The following is a 24958-nucleotide window of genomic DNA, read 5'->3' as shown; positions in this document are numbered from 1 at the left end:
TTTTAATGAGATATCGTAAATATTTCAAACATATCAGGCAGGGTAGAATAAATTAAAATGAAACTCTTTCTATTACAATCTCTTACTTTGGAAACGCGAATATAATTCCTTCAGAATGTTTCAACAAAGTGGATTTTAAGATTTTGATTCGCAGGTTGCATAACCACGAATCTTCAAAGTCGCGCACTTTAATTGTGGGAAATTCTAATAAGAATTATTCTTCCAAGTTTGCTGATTCTCGGCTAACGCCGCATGCCTATAGAAAAGCTTGCTTAAGACTTAAAACCGAATAAAATTAAAACTAAATCTGTTCTCATTATCAAAATTTGATTTCGGGTAGAAAAAGTTATAATCCACTAAAAAATCAGCACGGCAAGCAATAAAAACTATGCAAATTTAAATATTTGACGAATATAAAGATTTTTGGCTGCAAATCACCATAGGAAAAAAGCTTCTTTAAAGCCGAATAAAATTGATACTAAATTAAAATTAGATTTCTTATGAATAAAATGTAATAATTCTCTCATAAATTAGCACTACAAATGAAAAAATAATTACATATTTATCGATATTATGATACAAAATTAAGAATATATATAAAAAAAAAATATTTTTTTTTCTTCATGATAAAAACCTTGAAAAGCTTTAAAATTCATGTCAACCAGGAAAATATTCGATTTTATTTCTAACTTGTTTTTATTTCGTTGGTTGAAAAGAAATCTCTTATTTTTTGATAATATAAAAGGGAACTCACGCGAGGACTGTGCGGATGGGGACGTCGAGCGTGTCGTTCTTGTAGCCGACGTTGGAGAAGAGGCCTGGTTTCTTGTTGCCAAAGAACATGTTGGGCTTGTCGAAGAGGGTGGTGATGACGGTGAAGTCGGGCTCCTGGTAGAGCGGCCGGCACACGAACAGCTCGCCGTGGCCGCCGATCACCACGGCCATTACGACGACGCCCCACAGCGCGATCGAGAGCACGGCCAGCAGCAGCAGCGCGCTAAGAAAAACGGGCAAAGATTTATTGCCGATTACAAATGTGGGCGTTTTTGCCCAGGGAAATTCATAATGGGTCCCCGAGCTCCTGCCGCACGCAAAATTTATTTATAATCTGAAAATCCGCACTGGAGACCATTGATGAGGCCAAATGATCGCACAAACCAAAATCTGATAAAAAAAGACTAAACTTGTTAAAATATATTCAAGTCGAAAAGTCAGAAAAGAGAAGAAAAATTAATATGGAGTAAATTTTCATAAACAATTCTGGTGATAAAAGATAAAATAGTTGAATTATCTTTTACAAATTAGTTTTATTGTATATTTTAAAGTTTTTTTTAATAATCCAACCTTTTGATGATACTTAAAATTGTAATTACTTGTGTGTAGCCAATAAGTTAGTAATTAAAAAATTAAACTAATAACTTTCCAGAAAAATAGTTTAAAGTGAACTTAAATTTAATTTATTTTAGTAAAAATTAAATATTTTAAATAAAAAGCGCTTGTTTTATTTGCACTCGGCCCTTTTGGGGAGGAAACGAAACTTGTCGCAATTATTTCCAAGGGTTGAGTATTTTGATTGGGAGTTGAATAAATTTGCATACAAGATTAGGGTGCATCCCGCTTTGCGCTCAGATCCGCAGCAGCCGCAACTGATGGCCGACATCAACACGGTCCAGATCAGCAGCACCGACGAGGCCGTCACTGCAAAATCAAACAAGAAAATTCATACCGAGCGATGCTGGTGGCTTGGCCTGGCCTGGCCTGGCTTGGCCTGACACACAAAGAGCCCAAATTGCACTTTGAAAGAAAGTGCTGACGGCGCGAGATCCATTTGTGCCGCGGCGCGCAGCCTTGAAAATTGAGTTGTTTGATACAAAATCAATTGCGACACTCTGTGTGCGCGCCGCTAAAATAGCATCAGCTGCAGCCTCTTTTAAAGGCTTTTCATTAAAATACATATGCGGCGCTAAAAGCATCGCCTAACTTAATTGGCGCGGCCCATATTCGATTACGCACACGCCAGGCAAAGACAGTTTCCGTCGACGGATGCGCTTTTTGTCTTCAATTTGCAAAAGCATGAAAAGCGACCGTTCAGCGCCTTTCCTTCCAAGTAATTTCAAAATTCGATTCTGAGCAGTAATTTGCGAATCGCTGCATAATTGCTGAATTATTGAAAAGGAGAAACACGCTGCAAAATTCTTATTATTTCTCAAAAATATTCATATTTTTTGTGAAAGATAATTAATAGGTCTATTAATTAACAATCCCGATTTTATTCTTCACAAAACAAAAAATTTCTTAATTAAAAAGTTTCTAAATTTGATTATTTAATAAAAAAATTGATGTATTTAAATTTACAAATAAATATCAAATCAAAGCCTTTCTTTCAATTTTCTAGACTAACAGAAATTGCATGTTATATTTTATATAAATTGTTAAAAATATAAATTATTGCTTTTTTAAATATACTTCTGTTGGAAATTGTAGTTTGAACTTTTTCCAGTCTGATTCTAGACAAGTTTATGACATTTTCTCTTCTTGAACTTCATTTTTATAGAAGTGCGATTTGCAAAAAGGTGCCGCCTGCACCAATGAAAAGTAAGTTTTTCCGCACTTACAAAGTCCGACGAGCCAGCGCCATTCTTCGATTTCCGGAACACCTTCCATGTTGCTCAGCGTCCAATCCCTCATCTGCTGAATCTTGTTATTCAAATGCTTCGTCAAGTCATCCAGGCCGCGCAGTTGCTCTTTAATCAGAATGCGCTGCATGTCCAACTCGCGTTTCACGCCTGCGAAAAAAGAACGCGAACATGAAAGTACGACTCGGCGAAATTAAATACGAAAGTAGTAAATTCCTGCCAACTCGTTAAAAGCGAGGGTTGATCACGCGGCGCAAAAAGTTTCATTCACAATCAATGAGATGCGAAAACGGGTCAAATATTATATAATAAAAAAGCTGCAATCGCTTCAAAAGAAGATCTATAAAAAAGTAAATACAAACTTCAATGTTATAAATTCTTAGAATGAGTTTTAATCTCCTTGATAGATATAAAAATTTAAAAAATTTTGTTTGTTGAAAATAAATCTAATCAAAATGAAATTTTTAAATTTAAATAAACGTTTTCGGTGCTAATTATTTCTGCAAAAATCGCACCCAATCTTGCTTCACGCGTGGTTGCGGCCATTTGGTGAGGGATGAACTGGAATTCGCTGCGCGCCTGTTGTGCCGTCGAGCTGAGGGTGTCGTTCCGCAGACGCCGCAAATCCGCCAGCCGCACGTCATTCATAATCTGGGGGCAGATTTATTGCAACGCTTTATTTGTCAAATAAATCAGCAAACCTTGTCCAGGTCGATCTTGACCTCGAGGCCGGCCGAGTCGATGGTGTCGCACAACGGCCGGTCGCGCAGGTTGCACGTGCGCCTGAACGAGTCCACCTGCATCTTGAGCTCGGCCAGACGGTCTTGGGTGGTGCGCGAAAGGGTCCGCACGGCCCCGGCACTCTGCTGAAGGGTCACCGCCCTCTCCGCGATTGTGTGTGTGGCTGAAAAAAAAAATTGATAATTTAATCGTTTTTCTTTGGATTTAATGAAGCTGTCGTTCGATATCAAATAAGGGGCAGTGAAAAAGTTATTGACAGTAAAATTTAATTTAATTACTTCTTATATTATTCGTTAATACGGCTTTCAATTTAAAAGTGAGCTACATATAGAAAAATGACTAACACAACGTTTTCCGATGTAAATTTTTGATGTCAACTGACCTTCTGACTTTATTTTCCATCTTTGGGAGTAACAAACGTGATTTATTTTTAAGATAAGAAAAGGAAACATTCAAAATATGCCACTGAAAATTCAATAAATCTGAGCAGATTTGTAAAAAATACAAAATTTTGTTGATTTCCCACATAAATAAGCCTCACATTCAGAGTGCTTTTCATTCTTTTTTTCCCCTTTTTAAGATAATCTATCTCTTTTTCTTTACAATGTATTTTCGGCACAAGACGCGTGTCTCTCTTGATCTTGCTCTCTCTGCAAATCGAGATTTTTATTAATGGGGCCGTCGTCGATCGTCGCGGCTGCGGTAATGACGCCGCGTGTGTGCGCGCGCGAAGAAAACGCGCGCGTGTTTTGGTGTCTTGTCAGCGGCAGTGATATTATTATGCACGGTGCGGTAATCCCGGTAATGATGTCCCTACTTGATATGCATTAAAATGGCCCTGGCGCTGTCACTCACACCCTCGCTCCTTTTCCTAACACGTATATTTCGGCCGCAAAAATTAAATTGCGCGCTCCTCTTCGCGCCGCCGCGAGAAATATATGATTAGACGCGGACATTCTCCAGCAAAATTGCCTCCCTCGCGTGCGAAAAGGAAAATCCAATAAAAGCTATAGTGGCTCTGTTTTATGTCAAAATAGTGGGGAGAGGGATAAAAATTAAACATCTCCCTTTCTTTCAAACGTGAAAAGAGCAAAAATATAATTTCACTCACACATGCTGATGTCCATTAGCACGTCCATGGCAACGTCGACTCCAGTTTCGCCGGCAATTTCCCGTTGGATCGGCCGACCCAGGATCGACTCAATGTCTGAAAGGCAAAGAAAGAAAATGCGCTTTTTATTCTACGGCTTCCTTCCTTATGTGTTGCGAGCTCCGTAAAAATAGTCAAATAGAAATAAAAGAAACAAGTCCTTTGTTAAAAATTCTGCTTTCAAACAAAGGAAGGCTTGTTTAGGAAATAAAGCTGAATGGGCATAAATATTTAATTTGAGAAAATACAATTTTTTATTATTGAATTTTAAGAAGGAAATTTTCATTGTGATTCAAAGTCGTCGTTCTTTAAAAATTGCAAACGCAATATTTTGAGGCTGTTTCAATTAAGGAAACAGAATTTAAAATTTAATTAAACATGCAATTGGATATTTCAGAGAATATTTCAGACGTGAACAGTAAAAATATTAAAACCCTGGCAATTCATGAATATCTTTTAAAGTAGAAATTCAAATTCTTTAATTTTCAAAAAAATTATTTAAAAAAAACTACTCAATTTGATCCAAATTTCTAATTTTTAACCCATTCTGTACAGATAATTTTTAATCTTTCAAACGATATTTTAAAATCAATGATATTTAAATTACATAACTTGATCTAAAAAATTGAAAATTTCAACTTTATGCAAAATGACTATCTTTGATTTTTTGTCAGGTTGCCCGTTTTCAAGGGGCACAAAATTATTTTGACCTTTCGCCAGGGTCATTGACCATTGACTTAGAAACTTGGTACCCATTAATAAAAGATACCTTGGTTCATTAGCTTCAACCTCCCACCAAGATAATTGAAAAATCTTTATCCGAATTAATTTAGCAGAAGTTTTAGTAAAACCTTAATTATGTCCTCGGCCATATTGGAATCTGAGAAATATTAATGTTTTCATTACTTGGATTTTATCATATTTTTTGCAGGAATCAATGAATTCCAAGTGCTCAAAATTTAGCTTCAATATTTTCTAAAAAAATATGAAAATTTAAAAAAGTTTTCAACGTTTTCCAAAAATTTCAAATGCGACTTCAAATTTACTGGTTATCAACGGTTATCAAAATGATCCTTCAGTTTTTGTGGAGGTTTACTTTATTCCTGCCCTGAAGTAGTTCCATCCACTTTAAATGGCATTTTATTTTTAGTTTCATTCCAATTCAAGGTGTGTGTTTTTTGTAAAATAATTTTTAATTTTTAGATTTCCACTCAATGAATTTTGCCAAAAAAAAAGTGAAAGAATTAAATCCGGATCTGGGATGTTCCGGCTCCATTTCAAATGCAAAAACGTTAAAAATAACAAAGTATAAAAAGCTTCAGCTCGTTTATTTCGCAGAGAAAAAGGGCCCATTTTTCTCATCACGCCGCGTCAGCGCAAAAATGCTAATTCCTTTCCTGTGTGGGCAGAGCGAGCGAGTTTTATGCCACCGGCGTCGCACAAACAACGCGCCGGTTGCATAAAATCTCGCACTTTTTTTGTAAAATTTAATTGAATTTATTTCAACTCACTGTCCAGGTCGGTGATGGTGGCGTCGACGGTCTGGTCAAGGGCGCTGCTGACCACGAAGTGCAGCTGCTTGTGCGAGTTTTTCAGGTAGGTGGAGAGGTCGGAAAAGGCCGCGTCCATCACCGCCGGCGAACGCTCCATTCCCGAGCCCAACTGCTCGTTGGCCACGAAAATCCCCGTCAGACCGGCCCTGCCAACACAAACAAACAAACGCCAATATCAAATCAACGTTCTCGCTAAATTTATTTGTTAAATATTTTACTACTTTTAATTAAATCATGCACTGGTCTGAATATCCTGTAAATAAATTTAAAAACTTATGATCAATTGATCACTTTTAAATTATTTTTTTGATGTATAAGAAAAACATGGTTTATTATAATTATAGTGAATAGCACTGCTTGCGAAATTTTTAAATTCAAGTTCTTTTCATTAACACGAGTGTGCATGAGTGGAAGAATGTAAACCACCGCCTTAAAAATGCCTGTATTTAAAAAAAAGGGTCAAAAGTTTTTCCATTCGTTATGCGCACTACCGTTTTTATGCAAAAATTGCTGCAATTTTCCTGTCACTTGCATTTCACATATTATATCTTACAAAAATCTTTTACAGCATAATTTACTAAGTGAAAAAGTAATCTTAATGTTATGTATAAGAAATTCTCTCCACACTTATTTCTTCATTACTTTGAGAATATTTTTTTCGAGTTTTATTAATTTGTAAATAAAAATTGTCCCCTGAAATAAAAATCTGAATAGTATTTTTAAGTTTAGATGAAAACAATTCACATTCACACCAAACCTACAAATTCTAATGTGCCAAAAAGACATTAAATAATGGTGATATATATTCTCTGCGATCATATCAATACCAATAGAGGCTAGAGGGGGCAGAGATTTTGATGCAACTCGTCTCAAGCATAATGCCTATAACGCATTATTTCGCTGCATGTAACGTGTGAAAAAAAAAATATTAATTGACATAATGCTGCTTGGAGTATTTCAACAAATAAACCAATTAAACAATAATGAATTAACAAAAGATTTTTAAATTTTTTAGAGGTTTTACGTGGATTTACTCTCAGATGATCCACCCTCCGATGACAATGGACTTTAGAGGGGGCGCTTTGACGGAGCACTCGAGCAAGTGGCACAAGGCGCGAAACCCTCCAGACGGGGGATGCAGCGCTGCAGTTTCATTGCAAGTGACGTAATATGCACCTCCCTAGCATGTTCCACATATCTCACACGGGGGGTGCACATTGCACCCCGTCCACGTATGACAAGCCTGGATAAAGAAAGAAACTGACAAAGACGCTTTTCAAGCGCGCCTTTGAAATTATTATTGCAAAATATTGTGTTGCCTCTCGCTCTCGGTGCTGATCTTACTTTGCAGCGGAAATGTATGCAATTTTAATGCGATGCAGACGTGAATCCGCGCGCGCCTTTACGACAGCGACCGCCGCGGCTAATAAACTTTTACGGCTCACTTGCGGCGCTGTCGGTGAGAATCGCGACTTGTTCCGCTCAAAGAAAATCATGCAAACTCCGCAGGTAAAATTTTTGCAGTAATTTTTGAAGTAAAAATGCTAAAATTGCTAGAAAATTTAAAAAAACAATACATATATGATGAGAGGCTGCAAAATAATTTCCCCTGCAAATCTGGCAGAATTAAAATTTTATGGGGATTTTTTTCTGAATCAACTTGAAGCGGCCGCATAACTTTGGTTCTAATTGACTTGGACACGTTTTCTTCATGGTTCTGTGAAGAAGAAAAAACGAAAAAAATGCACCCTCCTACAAGATAAGAATAGTAAGGAATCGTTCAGATTTGATCCAAAATATGTTAAAGATTCAGAATAATTAGAAAAACAATTTGTTGTTTAAGTTTCAGTAAAATGGATTTTTGGCCTTCGGTGATTGTCATACAAGAAAATGTTTTTAATAGAAGTTGTTGAAAATTCAACTGTAGAGATTTTGTATATTTACTATTTTCTTGTAACTCCAATAGGAAACGCGCTGGAAAAGCAAGAATGTTCCTAAATGTGGCTTATTTCTTCAAAAAATTTTCAATGCTGTAACTTTTACGAGCCAAAAATTTGAAGAAAATACCATTTTTTTGCCATTCCTGTTTCTCTAGCGCGCTTCCTATTCAATTTAGAAGGAAGTAGTAAAAACCTAAAATGTGCAAAATTAACTTATGTTTGAATTATTTTCTTGTAAAACTATCCTGGACCGAAAATCAATTAGCATTATAATAAAACTTCAAACGATTTTTTTCTAATTATTCCAAATTATTATATATTTTGTTCCACAATGTGACATGAACGATTTCTTAATGTTTCTATCTTGAAGGCCTCTTTTTTTTTATCATTTTCAGAACAAAAAAAAATTAATGTAAACTAAAATTATGACTATTTAAAATTAATTGAGGAATTAAAATATACAAATTCACATTCTGGCAGATATTTTTCACCTTCTCATTACATGTATTTTGAGTGTTAAAAATTTCGGCTTTCATGAAATTTGCCTCTAAACTTGACCTGACTATTTTTACAAAATTAATTTACGCGCTGTATTTTGAAAATAATCTTTTTAATAAACACTAAATAAACTATTTAATGTGACGTATAACTTAATTATTAAAAATCTCCACTTGAATGTGCAAAGAAACCAAAAATTTTGACTTATTTTTGACCATTTTTCCTCATTTGCACAAGAATTGTGCGAAAATTTTCACAACACAAAGAGGGGTGCAAAGTGGGATTAAGTGAGAGAGAGAAATGTCAGCGCAGGATCTCGCATCAGGGGCGGATTTGTTATTCAAATGCGAGATCATAATTCATAAATAGTAATGAGAGAGGCATATTGTCTTAAAAGGTTAAAAATTGCGCGAGTTTTGCGTCTGGTGTGCAGGTCGGAATGCGAGGGTTGGTGGTTGGGGCTGCGATATCGACCCCGCGCACGCTATCCGCAACACACAGAGCAGCCCGCCGACGTTACTCACTCGCATTACAGTCCCACATATATTAGCAAAGGGTCTCTTTCCCGGCAATAGAGACGAAGCTAAAAAATCGCCCCAGGCCAAGAGCGTGTCCCGAGAAAACGCGCACAGCTCCAACATTACCCTGCATTACGCCCCTTGCGCCGTCAAGAGAGCCTCGAATTATACACCCCTATCAAGTTAACGACGACGACGACTCCTCACAACGAACCTAACCAAATAGAACACGTTATTTCAATTACAAGTATACTTGATGTACTTTATAAAAAAGTAAAAAAAAAATTGGCTTAATTTTTATAGTAAATTTGGAAATTTTTAAAACGGCCCACGATTTTTCTCTTCTTTTTGCTTTGCAGATTTAAATTCCAAATAACAAGACTAATTAGAAAATTCAATTCGTTGGGAGAAATTAATTTAAAAAAATTAACATTTATCTTTTGGGAATTTTCTAAAATAATTCATTTTTTCCCAAAATTTACCGAACTTAATAAATTTGTAAAAAATTTCATTAGAGACCAATTTCATATCACCCCAATCAAAGTTAACAAATTAAATCAATATATTAAGGGTGGAAATCGAGATTAACAAATTGATCTCTGTGGGAAAAGGTTCAGTAAATGTATTTTCAGTGTTAAATGATAAAAAAATCCAAACATTTTCTCGAAACCAAAATGAACAATTTTTTATTTTGTGGGAAAATACTAGAAATACCGTGAAATAAAATTTGATCCTTGCCTTTTTCTACGCCCGTGACCCAGAAACCCCAAAACACTCTCTCTCGGTCTCGTTTATTCCGGAGCTAATGTTTCCTCCCCAGACGAAGTAAAAAGCTCACTGGACTTCTTATTTCTCTTGTTTTTTTTTTCTTCTCTGCAAAGACGCAAAAAAGCAGCACTTCTTGCCTGCGCTCAATGTCTCGCGATGCGATTTCTGACGTATTTATGGAGAGATTCGCCCTCTGTTGCGGGTCAAACGCTGCTGGTATAATTGGTAAATTCTCCCCTAGCTCGACCCCTGCGCTCATTTTATTACGACTTTTGCAACTTTCGCATGAATCAAACCCTTGAGCCATTTAAGGCAGGGGAGTCGGTGAGGGCCTCTGTTAACTTTGCGCAAGTGTTTCTGGCAACTCGGGCGGAAACCTTGTTGTTTTCTGAGAGAAGCGAAGACTTAATTTGTTCGGATTTCTTTTAAAATTGATATTAAATTTAAATCGGATAATTTCTTCAATTCAGTTAAAAGAAATTACATCAAAATATGCATAAATTTCAAATTTTGTGTCTTCATAATCATTTTGCAAGGAAACTTTTCCTATTCCCATTGACCCTTGCATGGGACGTGTGTGTTGTTTTGCAAACATATTTTGCGTGATGTAAACGCTGCGTTGAGAGCGAATCCCTGCAAGGGCGCGCGCGATCTGAAATCCTCTCTCGGCATTGATTTTGCATTGCCGCGCACCAAAACAACAAAGCTTTACACTGGAATTCCGAACGTGCGCAGGGCGTAATTATTATGCACTGAAGAATGTTTACGGAAGGAAGAGAAAGTAATTCTGGTAATTTGCCAAAGGGCGTTTTCCGCACCCTCTGAAAAATGACCGCGAAAACGTGCCAAAGCCATTAAATGCGGAGGGGCCGAATAATTTATGGTTTTTTTCTTCCAGGTGTGTTATTTTATTTTCTATTCCGAATATGATTTTTATTGGTTTGAAATGCAGCCAAGGGGGCGTGTTGGAAATAATGAGTGCTCAGCGCTTTGAAATATATTTATATTATATAGATCTCGCCACCTCTGCCTTTTTTTAATGAGCCCTAGCGGCGTTTGACTGCCCTCAAAATATATCAGCACCACCGACTTTATTGATTTTCAAGCAACGGTGGTGGTGGAGAAAAAAAAACGCCGAGATTTTTGCACGCGAAATTAATTTGCGGAGGAAACACACAGGTGCGAATTTTCACGCCGTTTCTCGCGCCGAAATTATATTTACAAAGGAATTATAAGGAAGAGGAGTTTTTTATACTTAAATTTATATTCTACAATCTGTTTTTACGTCTTCAAGTGTCTGCATGATTCATTACATATCATGTGTTGGCCGCAGGAAAATTAAAAAAGGGAACCGTGTCCAGAAAACACGTTCAGGGTGGAGCACAAAAGACTCTGCATGCAAAAAGAAACGGACATTGTTATCCAGGGCAAAATTAACCGTCTTTAATTCCAGTGGCCTCAACTTATTAAGATCTATTTAATTAAATTTTTAATATTAATACAGAAGAGAACGGATTAAAAACTTTTATAGTCATAGCTAGCAATTTAAATTCTTTCCAAGGGAAATTAAAAACTTTAAACTCAGATATTAATTTTGCAATTCATGATAATTATAATTGTTACAAATCAAGACTTTACCCTCTCCATGGCTTCTGTTTAGAGCTTTCATTTAAATATAATATTATCGTCGATTATATTGCAAATTTAATCAAGTTTTAGCAGGACAAAGAAATTTTCAAATGTTTTCATTTAACACTTTATTTGGACTAATTAATTAATTTGAGTATTTTGTGGTAAGTTTTCGCTCTCCCACTGGGAAAATTGATGTATGAAGAGTGTCCTCACTTGCCTCATAGGAATGTACCAAAGACCACATCAATATAAAATTTATTAATTTTTCTTCTTCACTTCAATATTTTGTGTAAAACATTATCATTGTATTCGTGGAAGCACGTGTGCCCTCTTTCGCGGTCTTTTTGGTAGTAAAAAGCTCCGTCAGTAAAACATCCTTCAGGTGTTTCCTTGGAGGAAGGAGGGGGGGAATCAGGTAGAAAAAAGGTGACGCGCAGCTGATCAGACAAACAAGTCGGCTTTGGAAGATGTTTGGCGAGTTGTGCCGACTTTGCGAGCGTCCGGCGGCCGACGGCGGCCACCGAGCGGCCGAATTGGACAAGGACAAGTTGGCCGAGTGGTGTTTGAATTTCTTGGGCACGACTTTGGCCGGCCAAATCGACGACCAAGACCTCTTCTGCTACTTCTGCGTCTGGGACGCCAGGTATACAAAATGCAAACGATTGACAGAAATTTTAAATTGTTGTTGCATACTCAATGTATTTATATTATACTATGAAATCGCTTGCATTCTGCTATTAATTGCGTCTTACACTTGGATAAAGATACAGTACGTGTATGAAAAGTAAAAAAAAAATTAAAAGACTAAAAATGAAGGATTTGTAATAAATCTCTGATTTAAAAATAGTGGAAGAGGATCAACTAGTGCTGAAGATGAAGATTTAAAAAGCTACAAACCAGGCACACGCACATTTGATTTAAAAGTTTCTTATTTTCCATCCCAAGTGTAAAGAAAATGCAAACATTTATGATGTCTTGATAAAAGTATTGAATTTGTTAGCTTTTGCATTTCTTTATTCCAAATATGACTGACACGCGTAACTGTTTTTTATTGGGTATCAATCAAGTGGAGCATTATGATATTTTCTAACTCGTCTGTTTCAGGATCTTTAAAATTTTGCATCTGAAAAATATGAATTGAGAAAATGATAATTTTCAGGTTCTATCACCATCAAAACAAGACCGCAGTAAATAGTACAGACGATAATGATATGTGCTGGTGGCCTGAAGAAGACGCTTACAAAAATTCTCAAGACCTGTACAAAAACTACGCAGGTGAGGAGTAAAGGATGAAATGACATTGAAAAAATATTTAAATTTTAAAACATCATTTCAGCTGGAAAAGTGCAGCAGTGTTGGGTTTCATTGGAAAAATTGCCAAGTGAAGAAAAAGCAAGTTCCTTTGTTGGAGGAAATGCTAAATCAAAGATTTACAAAACTTGCTGCTACTGCAACAACCAATTTGTTTACTTGATTGAACATATGAAAAAGATTCATGCAGATGTTGCAATTAGATGCAATTTTAAATTAACTTGTTGCAAATACTTTAAAACTGTTGAAGATAGGGAAGCTCATGTCAATGAATTTCATTTGAAGCCGAAAATAGAAACTCTTTCAGACTGCATTTATTGTTCTCTAAAAGGATTTAAAAAGTGGAATCTACGTAAGCATATTAAAGCAAAGCATTGTGATGTGGCGATCAGGTGCAGTATAAAAAAATGTGCTTTGTATTTTAAAACTGGGGCTGAGTTGGATTTGCATTTTGAGACAAAACACAAAAGTAGAGAGGAAAAGAAAAAAATTAAATGCTCAATCTGCAATTATATAGCCTGTGATAGAAGATTAATTGAAAACCATGAGGCAAAATTTCATCAAGTGCAAAAAGCAATCAAATGCTCCGATTGTACCAAAATTTTTGTTAGTAAAAGTGATATGCAAAATCACAAAACTCATGTACACAACCTAAGAAAATGCCCGGCTTGCAATTCTAAAATTGTAATTTCAAAATACTATCGACATTTTACAAAACGTTTTTGCAGGAATTGCAAAACTGTTTTCGACTGTTTAGAATTGCTCGGAAATCATGAAAAGAATTGCAAACACGGATTAAAATGTGAACTTTGCTTGAAAAGTTTTAAGCAAAAACATATGTTGAAATACCACATGATCATGAAGCACTTGGTTAAAAATGCGCAATCTTCGAAATCCAATGCAAGTGTATTATTGTGCAAATTGAATAAAACAAAATCGATCCGAAATAGAAAATGGAATTGTGCTCACTGCAGCAAGGAATTTTCAGCAAAACAAAGCATCAAGACACACTTGGCACGTGTTCACAATCTGATAGAGAAAAAACATTGCTGCAATCAATGCTCGGCAAAATTTTATGTTGCTTCAAAATTGAAATATCACATACGTGACATTCACTTAAAAGAGAAAGTGAAATGTAAAATTTGCAACAAAGAAATGCACTTATATTATCTTAGATATCACATGATTAACATTCACTGTGCTTAAAAAGTTATTATGGCCATTCAGGGACTTTGGGAACAAATATTTAAACACCTAATTTTATGCATAATGTATTCCAGATTGTCCAACGAGACCAAATTAATGAATTAAATTGTAAGATTTTTTACTTCTGTACCATGCAATTTTTTATTAAATGTTTATAAATTCAAGTAATAAAATAAATTTTAAAGCTCCATAAAGCTATTTTTGTTGATAAGCTATTATAAGAAATTCATGTGTCGCTTGACACTTTTGCTAGCAATTTCTGTCCTCCTCTAAATGACGGTGGGGCACAGAAAATTAATTAATAATTTGCGTGTATTTGAATTTTGAATCGTTTAGAAAATCCCTGCGGAGAAAAAGTCCCACCAAATAAAAGATTGAAAAGATTATTCAACTGAGACGAGAATGGTATATTTCCAGCCGTTTTTCTGCGAAACAATTATTTATATTTTTTTCTAATTGCGTGTCCTACGCTCCAAGATGCATTATATGAAATACTTTGCTGCGGTTGTCCCTAAATAATTATATGTACCACGTTCTGCTTGCGTGTTCGCCGAACCAAGATGCATAAAATACATTTCACGTGCTGGGTGGACACACGTGGAATTAAGAAAAGCGACTTTCTGCGACACATTCCTCGGTCCCGCACGTGAACCAAATAAGAAAAAAAAATACACTCGTACGGCTTTTGTACCTCTGCGCATTTGCATTCTGTGCTGCCAATTTTTGCGGCCGTTATTTACGGCGCTGGCCAAAGAAGGTGTGCGTTGTTGTATAAAGACTTCATTTAACTATGTCATTGAGGACTCTTTAAAGTGGGAAGTAATTATCTGAAATTAATTTAACAAATCGATTCAAAATTTACCGAGAGACCTAGAAAGGAGAGCCGTCATCAAGTGAAATAAAACAAGATAATTATATTTTAGCTTGAAAAGCGCCTTCAACATTGAAAATTTAAATTGATGAAATATAAAGTTGGAGAACAGTTTTTGTAAAATTACATTTCGTTCTTCTTAAAGAATTTCACGATCAAGGATTGATTCTTTGTGTTTGAATTTAAATTATTACAAGAAATTATTTGATTTTATTAAGAATTTATGTTTGAAAAACCTAATACACAGTTATTAAAGTAACGATCACACGTTGCTAAATATTTGTTACTAATAAATATCCCAAATAGAGTGTTTGACGGCGGGACTCGGTCCCGACGGGTCCTGGCGGGTTTCCCGCGGGACCGCCGGCACCGTTTTCTTTCAGAGCAGCGGGAACGGGACGGGACCGGGAAATTGAAGTTAGTTGCAAAGACAAACCAGTTTTCAATTCGCTGTTCTGTCAAATGAATTATAATTTTCAAGCCAAGTCAAAATTAAAAGCAATTAAAAGTTTTTGAATAGCATATTTTTCTAATCGCAAACTCCTTTTCGCACTTTTTCTTTTAAAAAAAATATACATAATTAACATAATCATAATTAAATTAAGAAATCAAGACAATATTTTAGAAATTTGAGGTATTGATATAAATTAAGCGACCCGCAGTACATACGAGTAGTGCTATTTGCATACCACGAAAACTACTGGACGATTAATAGCTGACTGCAGGAATCGGGACTTGGGACGGGTCCGGGAATTTCGTTTTAGGCACTCCCGGGAACGGGACCAGACTCGGGAAATTGTTTGAAAAAAATTCGGGAAGGGACGGGAAAATTTTCAAAAATTGGTTCCGTCAAACACTCTAATCCCAAAATATACATATTTCCAATCATTATATTCTTATCAGCAATATTCTTAAGTTCTATTAAATAAACTTAATTTGCATTCAAATATACAGTATATAATTTAAAATTGAGACTTCAATTTAAATCAGATAAATTTTTCTGATCCTCATAATATAGTCGGTTTCTGTTGCAAGGTCAGAATTTCAATATATCCGTAGAAAATTGAATCTATAAAAAAACTTTTGCAGAGCGCACAACGTACGCTTTGTCAATTCCAGACACGCGCTCGCTCTTTCTTTCTTTCTTTCTTTCTGTGTGTTATGCATTATCGAATTAAACTTGTGCACAGAAAGAGAGAAATGAAATATTGAATAAAATTTCAACCTTGCGAGAAACATACATTCCATTTATATGGCGTTGCTCTAGTTTAAAGTGCAACGTTGCAATTCAATTTTGTAAACGGCGAAGAGAAAAAAAAGGAAAGCGAAAAGAAGAAGAAAAACAGAAGCGCTCACGGCGATCGAGGCCTGCGAATTGCTTTTTGCGGCGGAAAAGGAAATTGATTTATTAGTAAGAAAGCATGAACTCTGCTTCGACGGCGCAAACTTCCTGTTGTTTCTCCGATTGACTTTCACTTGTCTGCAAAAACAAACTACTTCGTGTCTGCGAAAGTTCATTTTTTTCTCTCTATCTCGGAGGTAAATAAAAAAAAATGGGTACTCACGCAATGAGGACGACGAGGATCTGGAGGCAGCACAGGACGCCCCTGCGCCTGCAGTTGCCGCAGCCGTCGCGGATGCTGTCGCAGCTCGAGCTGCTCGCGTCGTCCGACTCTTTGGTGCTGCGGCACTTGCGGGACGCCTCGACGCAGCCGAACGTGGCCAGGCCGAACGGCGCCACCAGGGCCAGCACGCCGAAGACCACCAGCAGCGCCACGAATCCAGGCTCAAAACTCAGCGACTGCAAAAAACAAAATGCAATTTAACTCAAATTTAAATAAAAAATGATTCGATGAAAGTAATTTAAAAGAAATTACTTTTATCAATTGTTAATTTTAACTCCTATTTGTATGTGCTATAGATTTTGCTTAAGATGGTAAAAAAAAACTGCTCAAAACTTTGATATAGATAATTGATAACTACATATCAATTTTTTACGACATAAAATAACACAATAAAAGCAAACTGTGCAAGAAGTATTTAGAAAATGGTTTAAACCTTAAATTTAGGTTAATTCTTTCAAGTTAAAATCAGTTTTAAAGTAAAAATTTATATTAAAAGAATACTCAATCACATAAATATTTTACATTTGATGGAACAAAAAAATCTAACTAGATTAAATTACAAAAGTAAGGACAGGAGCAAAAAGCGTGGTTCTTTCGCGGTCTTTAATGGCAAAAATAAGCCCCTCCCCTGATTCTGCTGGAGGGGGAAAAAGGCGGTGAACAGCTGAACAAGACTAACAAGAGTCTGTGTGAAGATGTTTGGCGAGTTGTGCCGACTTTGCGAGCGTCCGGCGGCCGACGGCGGCCACCGAGCGGCCGAATTGGACAAGCACAAGTTTCAAGAGTGGTGTTTGAATTTCTTGGGCACGACTTTGGCCGAAGAAATCGACGACCAGGACCTCTTCTGCTACTTCTGTGTCTGGGACGCTAGGTATGATAATTTGGAATCTTTTAATAAAATTGATTGTTGTAAATGTCGGTCGTTCTGCTCGTGTCACTTCTCACCCGCTTGTTAAAATACTGAATAAGAAAGGATTAGAAGATTAAAAATGAAAATAAAATTTAAAAAGTGCTTATTAAAAAAAAAGGAGACGCTCATAATATATTTAATATCTGAATTGCATACACAAACGCACAAAAAACACAGTGCTGTAATATTTTAATTGAATTTAAAAAATAATTTTATTTAAATGATATGATGCAAGGAGCATTTGTGGCAGTAATTCAAGATTGAAAATTTTAAAGTGTTTGTGATATCGTTCTTTTTTTTCAATAGCGTGGGTTTACCGCGGCGGCCGTGTCTCTTTTGATGTCGGGCGTTTTAGCAGACATCTGCTAGTTGTAAACCCTTTCTTCTCTTTTTTCCCAATTTAAACTTTTTGTATCGACTGAGAAGAATAAATAATAATAATTATTATAACACTGAAAAATAAAATAATTTATGTGTTATAAGCGTAATTGTTTAAAGTTTGTAAAGATTTTATCCTTTTGTATTTTGCTTGTCCAAATGACGTGACGATGTCTTCATTCAAGCAGAACATTTATAATTTTTTTAACTCCGCGATATTTGCAATTTGTATAACTTTTACTTAAAATAAATTATTTAGGAAATACTGTGAAATACATTACTTTTGCAGGTATAACAATACCTATAAAGGTAAAGTTGATCCTGATTTGTACTGGTGGCCAGAAAAAGACGCTGACGCAAATGCTCAGGAGCTGTATAAAAACTACACAGGTGAGAAAAGAGGAGGTTGAAAATGTTGAGATTATGAAAAAAAAAAATTGATAATAATTTCAGCTGGAAAAGTGCAGCAGTGTTGGGTTTCTCTGGAAAAATTGCCTGGTGAGGAAAAAGAGGGTGCCGATGCTTGTGGAAAGGATGAATCAAGGTTAAAAAAGAATTGCTGCTACTGTGGAAAAAAAGTTGTTGAATTGACTCGGCATATGAAATATAATCATGCAGATGATGCAATTAGATGCAATTATCACTCACAGTGCAGCAAATACTTTAAAACTGAAGATGAGAGAGACGCTCATGTCAATGAATTTCATTTGAAGCCAAGAGAAGAAATTCGTTCAGACTGCATTTATTGTGCAAAAAAAGGTATTAAAGTGGAGACTTTACACCAACATGTTAAATCAAAGCATCGTGATGTGGCAATCAGGTGTAGTGTTCGGAGTTGTGCTTTGTATTTTAAAACTCGGGCTGAGTTGGATTTGCATTTTGAGGCGAAACACAAAAGCGAAGAAGAAGAGAAAAAAATTAAATGCTCAATTTGCGAATATAAAGCAAAAAGTATGGATGCCATTGAAAATCATAAGGCAAAATATCATGGAATACAACAAATAATAAAATGTCAGAACTGTCCCAAAATTTTGGGAAGTAAATTTGATTTGCAATATCACTTAAAGCGCACTCACAACTTTAGAAAATGTCCTGCTTGCAATTTTAAAATTCCAGTCTGCAGTTACTATAAACATTTTACAAAACGTTATTGCAAGAAATGCAAAGCCGAATTTGATTGTCTGGACCTGCATGTAAAGCATGAGACGAATTGCAACTATGAATTTAAATGTGAACTTAGTTTGAAAAGTTAAAGGAACAAATGCCTTTTGAAATACCACATGAACTTGTAGCATTTAGTGAAGAATGTTAATTCTTCAAAACGCAATAAAAGTTTAAATTTTTGCAAATCGAATAAAATCGAATCAATCCCAAATAAAAAATGGAAGTGCAATCACTGCAGCAAAGGAACTTGTAACAAAACAAAGTGCCGAGAGACACTTAGCTCATGATCACAATCAGATAGAGAAAAAACATTGTTGCAATCAATGTTCGGTTAAATTTTATGCTGCCTCACAACTGAAATACCACATTCGCAACATGCAGAAAGTAAAATGTAAAATTTGCAACAAAGAAATGAGCTTTCGCTATTTAAGGGTCGCATGATTACCATTCACTGCGCTTTATAGTGAGAAACCTTCAGGGTCAGACTGGGACTGCAAGAGTCACGTCCAGTGCGGAACAAAGTGGTAACAAAGTGATTTACATTGCAATTGAAATGTTCACATTTGCCGCAGTAAATTAAATTAAATGTATCAAGTTATTGAAAATTATATTATATTTCTAGGTTTTGAAAAATTCATTTTACATTATTTTTTTTTTTTGCATAAGGAATTGCATTTGAGAAATAAAATTTATTGTTTATAACTTTGTACTTAATTCTATTCTGCAAACACATAAAGGAAATTTTCATTGATATATGATTTTATGATATATTAGGTTACAAAATCTATTTTTACTTCATAAGTATTTTTTGTTTATTGATTCATTGACTCGAAAAGTTTTCTATTTTAATGTATTGGAATCTGAAATCCACAAATATGTTTTAATTAGTGTGTAAGTTGCTAAATAATAAAGAAAAAAATTAAGCGAGGCCTTCAAAAATTATTATTTTCAACACACGCAAAATTAGTCAAATTTTGAAAGAAATTTTAATGAGCTGGTTTTTCAAAACATTGAATAATTTATTAAATAAAATTATGTTTGAAAAAAATTAAAAAATTAATTGTTCAAATTTTTGTTCACAGCTTTGCATCTTTAATTTTGTTTTCCTATACAAATGTTAAAAAAGTTTCAAAAATTATTAGTGTAAAGAAAAAAAATAGAGTGCATAAACGCAAAATGTAGTGCAATGTGCAATCGATCTGGACTAAAAGCAAGTTAAAAACAAAGAAAAGGAGTTTTATCCACTCGATTATTTCTTCATTTCTTTTCCACAAGGTCGGCGGATTTCACTATTTTTTCCAATACAAGTCTGCGCAATTTTCACTACGATTCTTTGCACGCGGAGAAAAAAAAACTAGCACTGGCACTACATTATATGGCGGTGCCAGTTTCAATAACGCGCGCTGGATTGCGAATAAATTTGCCTCTTTCTCGACAGCCAGATGCGACTCTCAAGCAGAAAGACTGCCTGTTTTTTTTAAGGGAGAAAACTGTAATTAGCTGAGAAAAGGCTAGACAGATGCTCGAGGAGAATACTAATTTTTGTTCGGAAATTAATTAATTCTAAAAATACAAATAGTAATTTTAAAGACCTTCACGTGGGTCAATTTTTATTCTTGAATTTGAAGGTGAACAAATTTGTACGGGCAAAATTTTAATTTATGAAAAAATTATCACCCTGGAGCTGCGAGTCGCCTTTTCCCGCCAATAATATTTGAATTTTTAATTCAAATTTTATAACTTTTATTGAGGTAAAAATTAAATTTACTAAAAATATCAATTTATTTATCTTTTAATAAATTGAATCTTTTGTCAAATATTGAACTTATTTATAAATTTTGTTGATTTTTTAAGGAAAAAGTTTGGCCCCTTTTGGTCCGTCTCAAGCAAAGTGCGTATAAACAGATTACACGGAAGGGTTGGAAATTCGGTGCTATTAATTGGAGCAATAACTAATTAACTGGCAGGGGGTGGTACAAATGTGCGCAGCAGTTGGCCGTGTTTACCTTGATAATCACGTCTGCGAGCGAAAGACGACTTTGCATGGCGTCGTTGGCCAGCTCTGCGAGATAATTAAGAGCACAAGATTAGCCCGGCGGATTTTGGCACTTTCCACTCACCCAAGGGGTAGTCGGCCGGCTGGAAGAGGCCCAGGAAATTGGCCACGTAGCTGAACACGAAGAATCCGTCGTCCAGGCCGAACTTCTGCAGCCTGTACAGGTCTCCCCTGGGCACCTGCGGGAACACCAGCGTCGACAACATGTTGTTGTTGCCGCCGAATTCGACGCCGCGACGCTCATCACTCGTCGCCTCCACTTCCTCCAAATCCGGCTCCTGCAACTGGAATTCACAATTTGAGCCCAAAATAACGGTGCTTGATTTAATTTGGAATTTAATAAAAGATAGTTTTAACAGTTTCATTGTTTAATTAGAAAATTTGGATCGAATAGTCGGTGAAGAAAATTGAACCATATTTTTATTCAAAATTTAGTTATCCAAAATTTCTGATTAAAATTGAACTCTAAACTTAAAATCAGTTTAATTTTATTAATACTTTATTAAAGTTTTGTTTCTTATTGAAATTTTTTATCAAAATTCGTTAATTTAAATTTTTTTAAAGAGAAGTTAAAATAAAATATTTCTGAAATGTTTCTGTAAGATTTTGATAAATTTTATCAGCCCAAATTCTTAGGAACAAAAATTACTTCAGAAAATTTCTGAAAGAAACACCGAATTTCTTGAAATTCATTTCTTCAAATGATCTTAATTGGTCTCCTTGGAATAGAAATCTAAATTCCAATTCTAATGCAGAGATAATATTATCGTCTAAATTAATGATACTGTTTTTTGTGGAATTACGTTTTGCATTCCTGTCTGTAATTTGTTTTCATTAAACTTCTCTCATATAAATAAACAATTCAAAAGTGCGGGTAAACAACGAGATGCATTTAGAGTGCTTTTCTCTCTTTGCCGTGTTCGCTCTCCTTCCTCATTTTCAAGCAAGTTATTTATTTTGATATCTGCGGCAGAGCTTGTTTTGCATGCATGAATTAGCATCTCTCAAGCAGTGTGTTTGTCATCACGTCGCTAGCTTTTCATTTAGATTGCGTGTTTCTTGCTGAAAAAGTTTCTGCGCTCGAACGGAGTAGCTAATAAATGAGCGAGAGAAACCGTAAAGTTGGAAAAGCTCGACAACTTGCCACCATCAAGACATTGTGTGGCTGTTCATGACGCGAATGTTGATGCAACAAATAATTTAACCCATATTTACGTCAAATTGTAGTTTACCACTTCAGACAACCAAATTATAATTTATACTCACAGACCTTAAATGCACACAATTTTACCCGTTAGAAAATTAGACAATTTTAATTTAATTATTTATCACAAATCTATTTCAAAAGCTTTCATTACAGGAATTGCAATTTATTAAAAACTAATTATTTACAAGAAATTTATCCTGAATTATCAAAAAAAAAAAAAAATGATAAAAAGAAAAACTTCACTGAAACTATGCTCAATAAATTCGATAATGTAAATTTTGATGTGGATCCACCTTTGGTTTTTTATTATTGTAACTTGATTGTGTTGATAATTACGTACTTTGGTAATTTTGAATGAGGGCTCATTTTGGGGAAAAAAATTAGAAAATTTCTATAAGAAACAATGTTGATTTTTAAACTCAGTTCCTAATGCAATTTTTAAAAATTATGAACAAAATTTATAAAGCCAGTTATTTTGAGAAAAAGCCTCTCCTTAATTATTTTATGTGTATGTTCTCAAATGAACTGTTCCTTCCCTTTCAATTAATTATGAGTTATAAGAGTTTCAGTTTTTAAATTAAAATTAAACTTTAAATACCACAAGGACAAAATGTTTATGGTGACTTTGATTGCTAAGAGCATTAACAAAATCGAGAAGCTTTTAGTAAAACTGAATAATTTTAAATGAAACGTGTGTTTTGAATTAATTTTAATTTTCAAATTGATTAAATTTTTCTATTTTTATTTAATTTTGTCAATTTCAATTTGAATTTCTTCAATTTTCGTTGGTTCAATAGTAGGAAATCCATAAATTCCGATTAAAACTCCCTAAAATAAATTAAATGTTTGTTTTTTTGTACCTTGCTTTCGGCGCTGAGGTTGCTGATGTCGCTGACGTGAGGCGTCGGTTCAATTTGCGACTCGAGCTCCTTTTCCTCCGCAGGGCCTGCCGCCTCCGTGGCCTGCACTTCTTGGTCCTCCTCCTCGGGCGGCTCCTCCGTGGCCACGACCTTGACCTGCTGCTGCACCACCTCCACCTGGCACAAGGGGTGCGTGTGGCAGTCGTCGTGGGCACCCTGCACGGCCACGCACAAAAGCACCAGCATCAGTTTCCGCAGCAACATTTTATTGAAACGGTAAAAAAAAAGAGTTACGCGCGCGCGAGGCACAAAAGTGAGACTGACTGGCCGCCGCGCCCCGCAATTGCACGTCTTTTAAGGGCTTCGTGAATCCGTACGCGACCACATTCAAGGGGATGGAGGGGGCACGTCTTGCACAAAAATATATACCATTGTGCAGGAGAATTACTCCAAGTTAAATAATAATTGGCCGACTGTTGCAAGAGTTCGCTTGAACTCAAGTTCAATTACTCGGCGGTCAACACCAAAATTAGTTCGGTTTTCTCTGGTAAAAATCGGACAATTTTTTTTATGCAAGTTTCGGTTTCAGTTTTTATTTCAATTGTTTTTTTGTTTTTATTTATTGGAAATAAAATTATTAATTATATCATATGCAAAAGAATTTAAACACCAAAAATTTTGCAGGCTTATTTAATTTCTTAAATTTTTATTCCAAACATCCATCATAAGCTTATAATATGAAGTTAGGAATGAAAAAAAAATTCCTTCAAAAGTGGTTCAATTTTACTTAACAAATAATTGTTTGTAACATTCACATTAAGTTGAAAAGATTCAGTTTTCTTCTTGAGAACAAAATGAAAAAACAAAAGAGTCAAAAAGTCTGTTGTCTGTTATATTAAATTATAAAAACGGTTAATTGAGAAATCACAATTAATAAGCAAGGTGTCTGCTGAACGCGAATTTAAATTTTCAAAAAATAAAAAATAAAACGCTGGCGCTCCCGTCTAAATTTTCAAACTTAAGACCTGCCACAGTCAGCAAAATTTGAAATCCAAGGTTATGAAAAACCGCAGCTCCCACTTTTAATCCACGCAGGAATACTTAATTTAAAGCCGCCGTCCTTCGTCCACTGCCGAAATTAGAGCCAATATTTATAAAAAATTTATCAATATGTCTCTTCACTGGAGAGAAAATATGAACGCGAGTGCGCACGAGTTTGTAAATATTTGCCCAGTCACCGATAAGCCACTTTTGCTGCGGCAATTCGCCATCGAAATGTCGCAATGATGGCAGAGAGAAATTTTTCCTTTCAAAAAGGTTGTATCGACAGCGCGGCAAAACCAACTTCCAGTGCCGCGGGTTATTAAATCTGGATCAGCCTGCGTATTTTTTGTTCCAACTGCTGACGGTGGATACATTTTTCACCGATATATCGAATGAATCTTTCAAAAAGAGACACTTTTTAATCGCATTTATATAAAAAAAAAATTAGTGCAATATTTATTAATTTAAAAAATTCTCTTGAATTAGTTTTTTTTTATCCAAAAGAAATGTTAAAAGGCGGCAACACTCTGATTCTTTGGAGAAATATTTTTAGTTTTTAATTGTGCAAATACACTCAAAAAAAAAATCTCAAATAGACCCGTTTACGGCATGTATGGCTGACCTGGCGTTTTCGGCCGAGTTAAACATGTAAATTAGACTTAATTATGAGCCTCGTAGGTCAATTTGAACAGGGAGAACGACGAAGGGAACGCACCTTTCCGGCGGCGAGTCAGACTGGCCTGGGAGCGGCTTCAGCGGCTCTCCCGAGTCAGTTAAACTCGCTACGCTGCTGCGCCGACTGCAGTGCTCCTTTCTCACGTTGCATTTCGGCCGATTTTTGGCTTTTTCGGGCCGAATTTGGGCTTAATCTTGACCCCGACGAGACACGA

General features: G+C 35.5%; 3 protein-coding genes across 8 annotated transcripts in view; 2 read left to right on the top strand and 1 right to left on the bottom strand.

Moving 5' to 3' along the window:
- Window positions 1–24958, bottom strand: part of LOC132198335 (prominin-1-A) — a 27894-nt gene extending 2936 nt beyond the window's left edge. For 3 of the 4 annotated variants that reach the window (XM_059622313.1, XM_059622314.1, XM_059622316.1), the window contains exons 1-11: window positions 23025–23336; window positions 21022–21241; window positions 20908–20963; window positions 16390–16625; window positions 6039–6226; window positions 4489–4584; window positions 3338–3540; window positions 3152–3287; window positions 2616–2786; window positions 1599–1698; window positions 755–997 (exon numbers count right to left, since the gene is read on the bottom strand). In XM_059622313.1, the coding sequence (XP_059478296.1) occupies window positions 755–997; window positions 1599–1698; window positions 2616–2786; window positions 3152–3287; window positions 3338–3540; window positions 4489–4584; window positions 6039–6226; window positions 16390–16625; window positions 20908–20963; window positions 21022–21241; window positions 23025–23288 (1913 nt within the window). In that variant the 5' untranslated portion in view covers window positions 23289–23336. Of the gene's footprint in view, window positions 1–754; window positions 998–1598; window positions 1699–2615; window positions 2787–3151; window positions 3288–3337; window positions 3541–4488; window positions 4585–6038; window positions 6227–16389; window positions 16626–20907; window positions 20964–21021; window positions 21242–23024; window positions 23337–24783 lie in introns of those variants that run through there. The other variant, XM_059622315.1, reaches the window with a different exon arrangement.
- Window positions 11891–24958, top strand: part of LOC132198336 (zinc finger protein 808) — a 60209-nt gene continuing 47141 nt past the window's right edge. For 2 of the 3 annotated variants that reach the window (XM_059622320.1, XM_059622319.1), the window contains exon 1: window positions 11891–12079. In XM_059622320.1, the coding sequence (XP_059478303.1) occupies window positions 11904–12079 (176 nt within the window). In that variant the 5' untranslated portion in view covers window positions 11891–11903. Of the gene's footprint in view, window positions 12080–12595; window positions 12712–12772; window positions 14133–24958 lie in introns of those variants that run through there. The other variant, XM_059622318.1, reaches the window with a different exon arrangement.
- On the top strand, window positions 17132–19682 carry LOC132197082 (zinc finger Y-chromosomal protein 2-like). The gene is made up of 3 exons (XM_059620134.1): window positions 17132–17320; window positions 18027–18127; window positions 18191–19682. The coding sequence occupies exons 1-3, from the start codon at window positions 17145–17147 to the stop codon at window positions 18988–18990; spliced, it is 1077 nt and encodes a 358-aa protein (XP_059476117.1). The 5' UTR covers window positions 17132–17144; the 3' UTR covers window positions 18991–19682.

Source organism: Neocloeon triangulifer, unplaced genomic scaffold, assembly GCF_031216515.1.
Source record: "Neocloeon triangulifer isolate White Clay Creek 2 clone unplaced genomic scaffold, ASM3121651v1 ptg000012l, whole genome shotgun sequence".
Taxonomy (NCBI): Eukaryota; Metazoa; Arthropoda; class Insecta; order Ephemeroptera; family Baetidae; genus Neocloeon; species Neocloeon triangulifer.
The sequence above is the reverse complement of the archived record's forward strand: the minus strand, read 5'-3'. Positions and strand labels throughout refer to the sequence as shown.

Bases quoted from the DNA above. Each gene is read 5' to 3' on its own strand.
- LOC132197082 (XM_059620134.1), top strand. From the start codon at position 17,145: ATGTTTGGCGAGTTGTGCCGACTTTGCGAGCGTCCGGCGGCCGACGGC. The intron at 17,321-18,026 runs GTATGATAATTT...TTACTTTTGCAG, and splicing joins TTCTGTGTCTGGGACGCTAG to GTATAACAATACCTATAAAG. The intron at 18,128-18,190 runs GTGAGAAAAGAG...TAATAATTTCAG, and splicing joins GCTGTATAAAAACTACACAG to CTGGAAAAGTGCAGCAGTGT.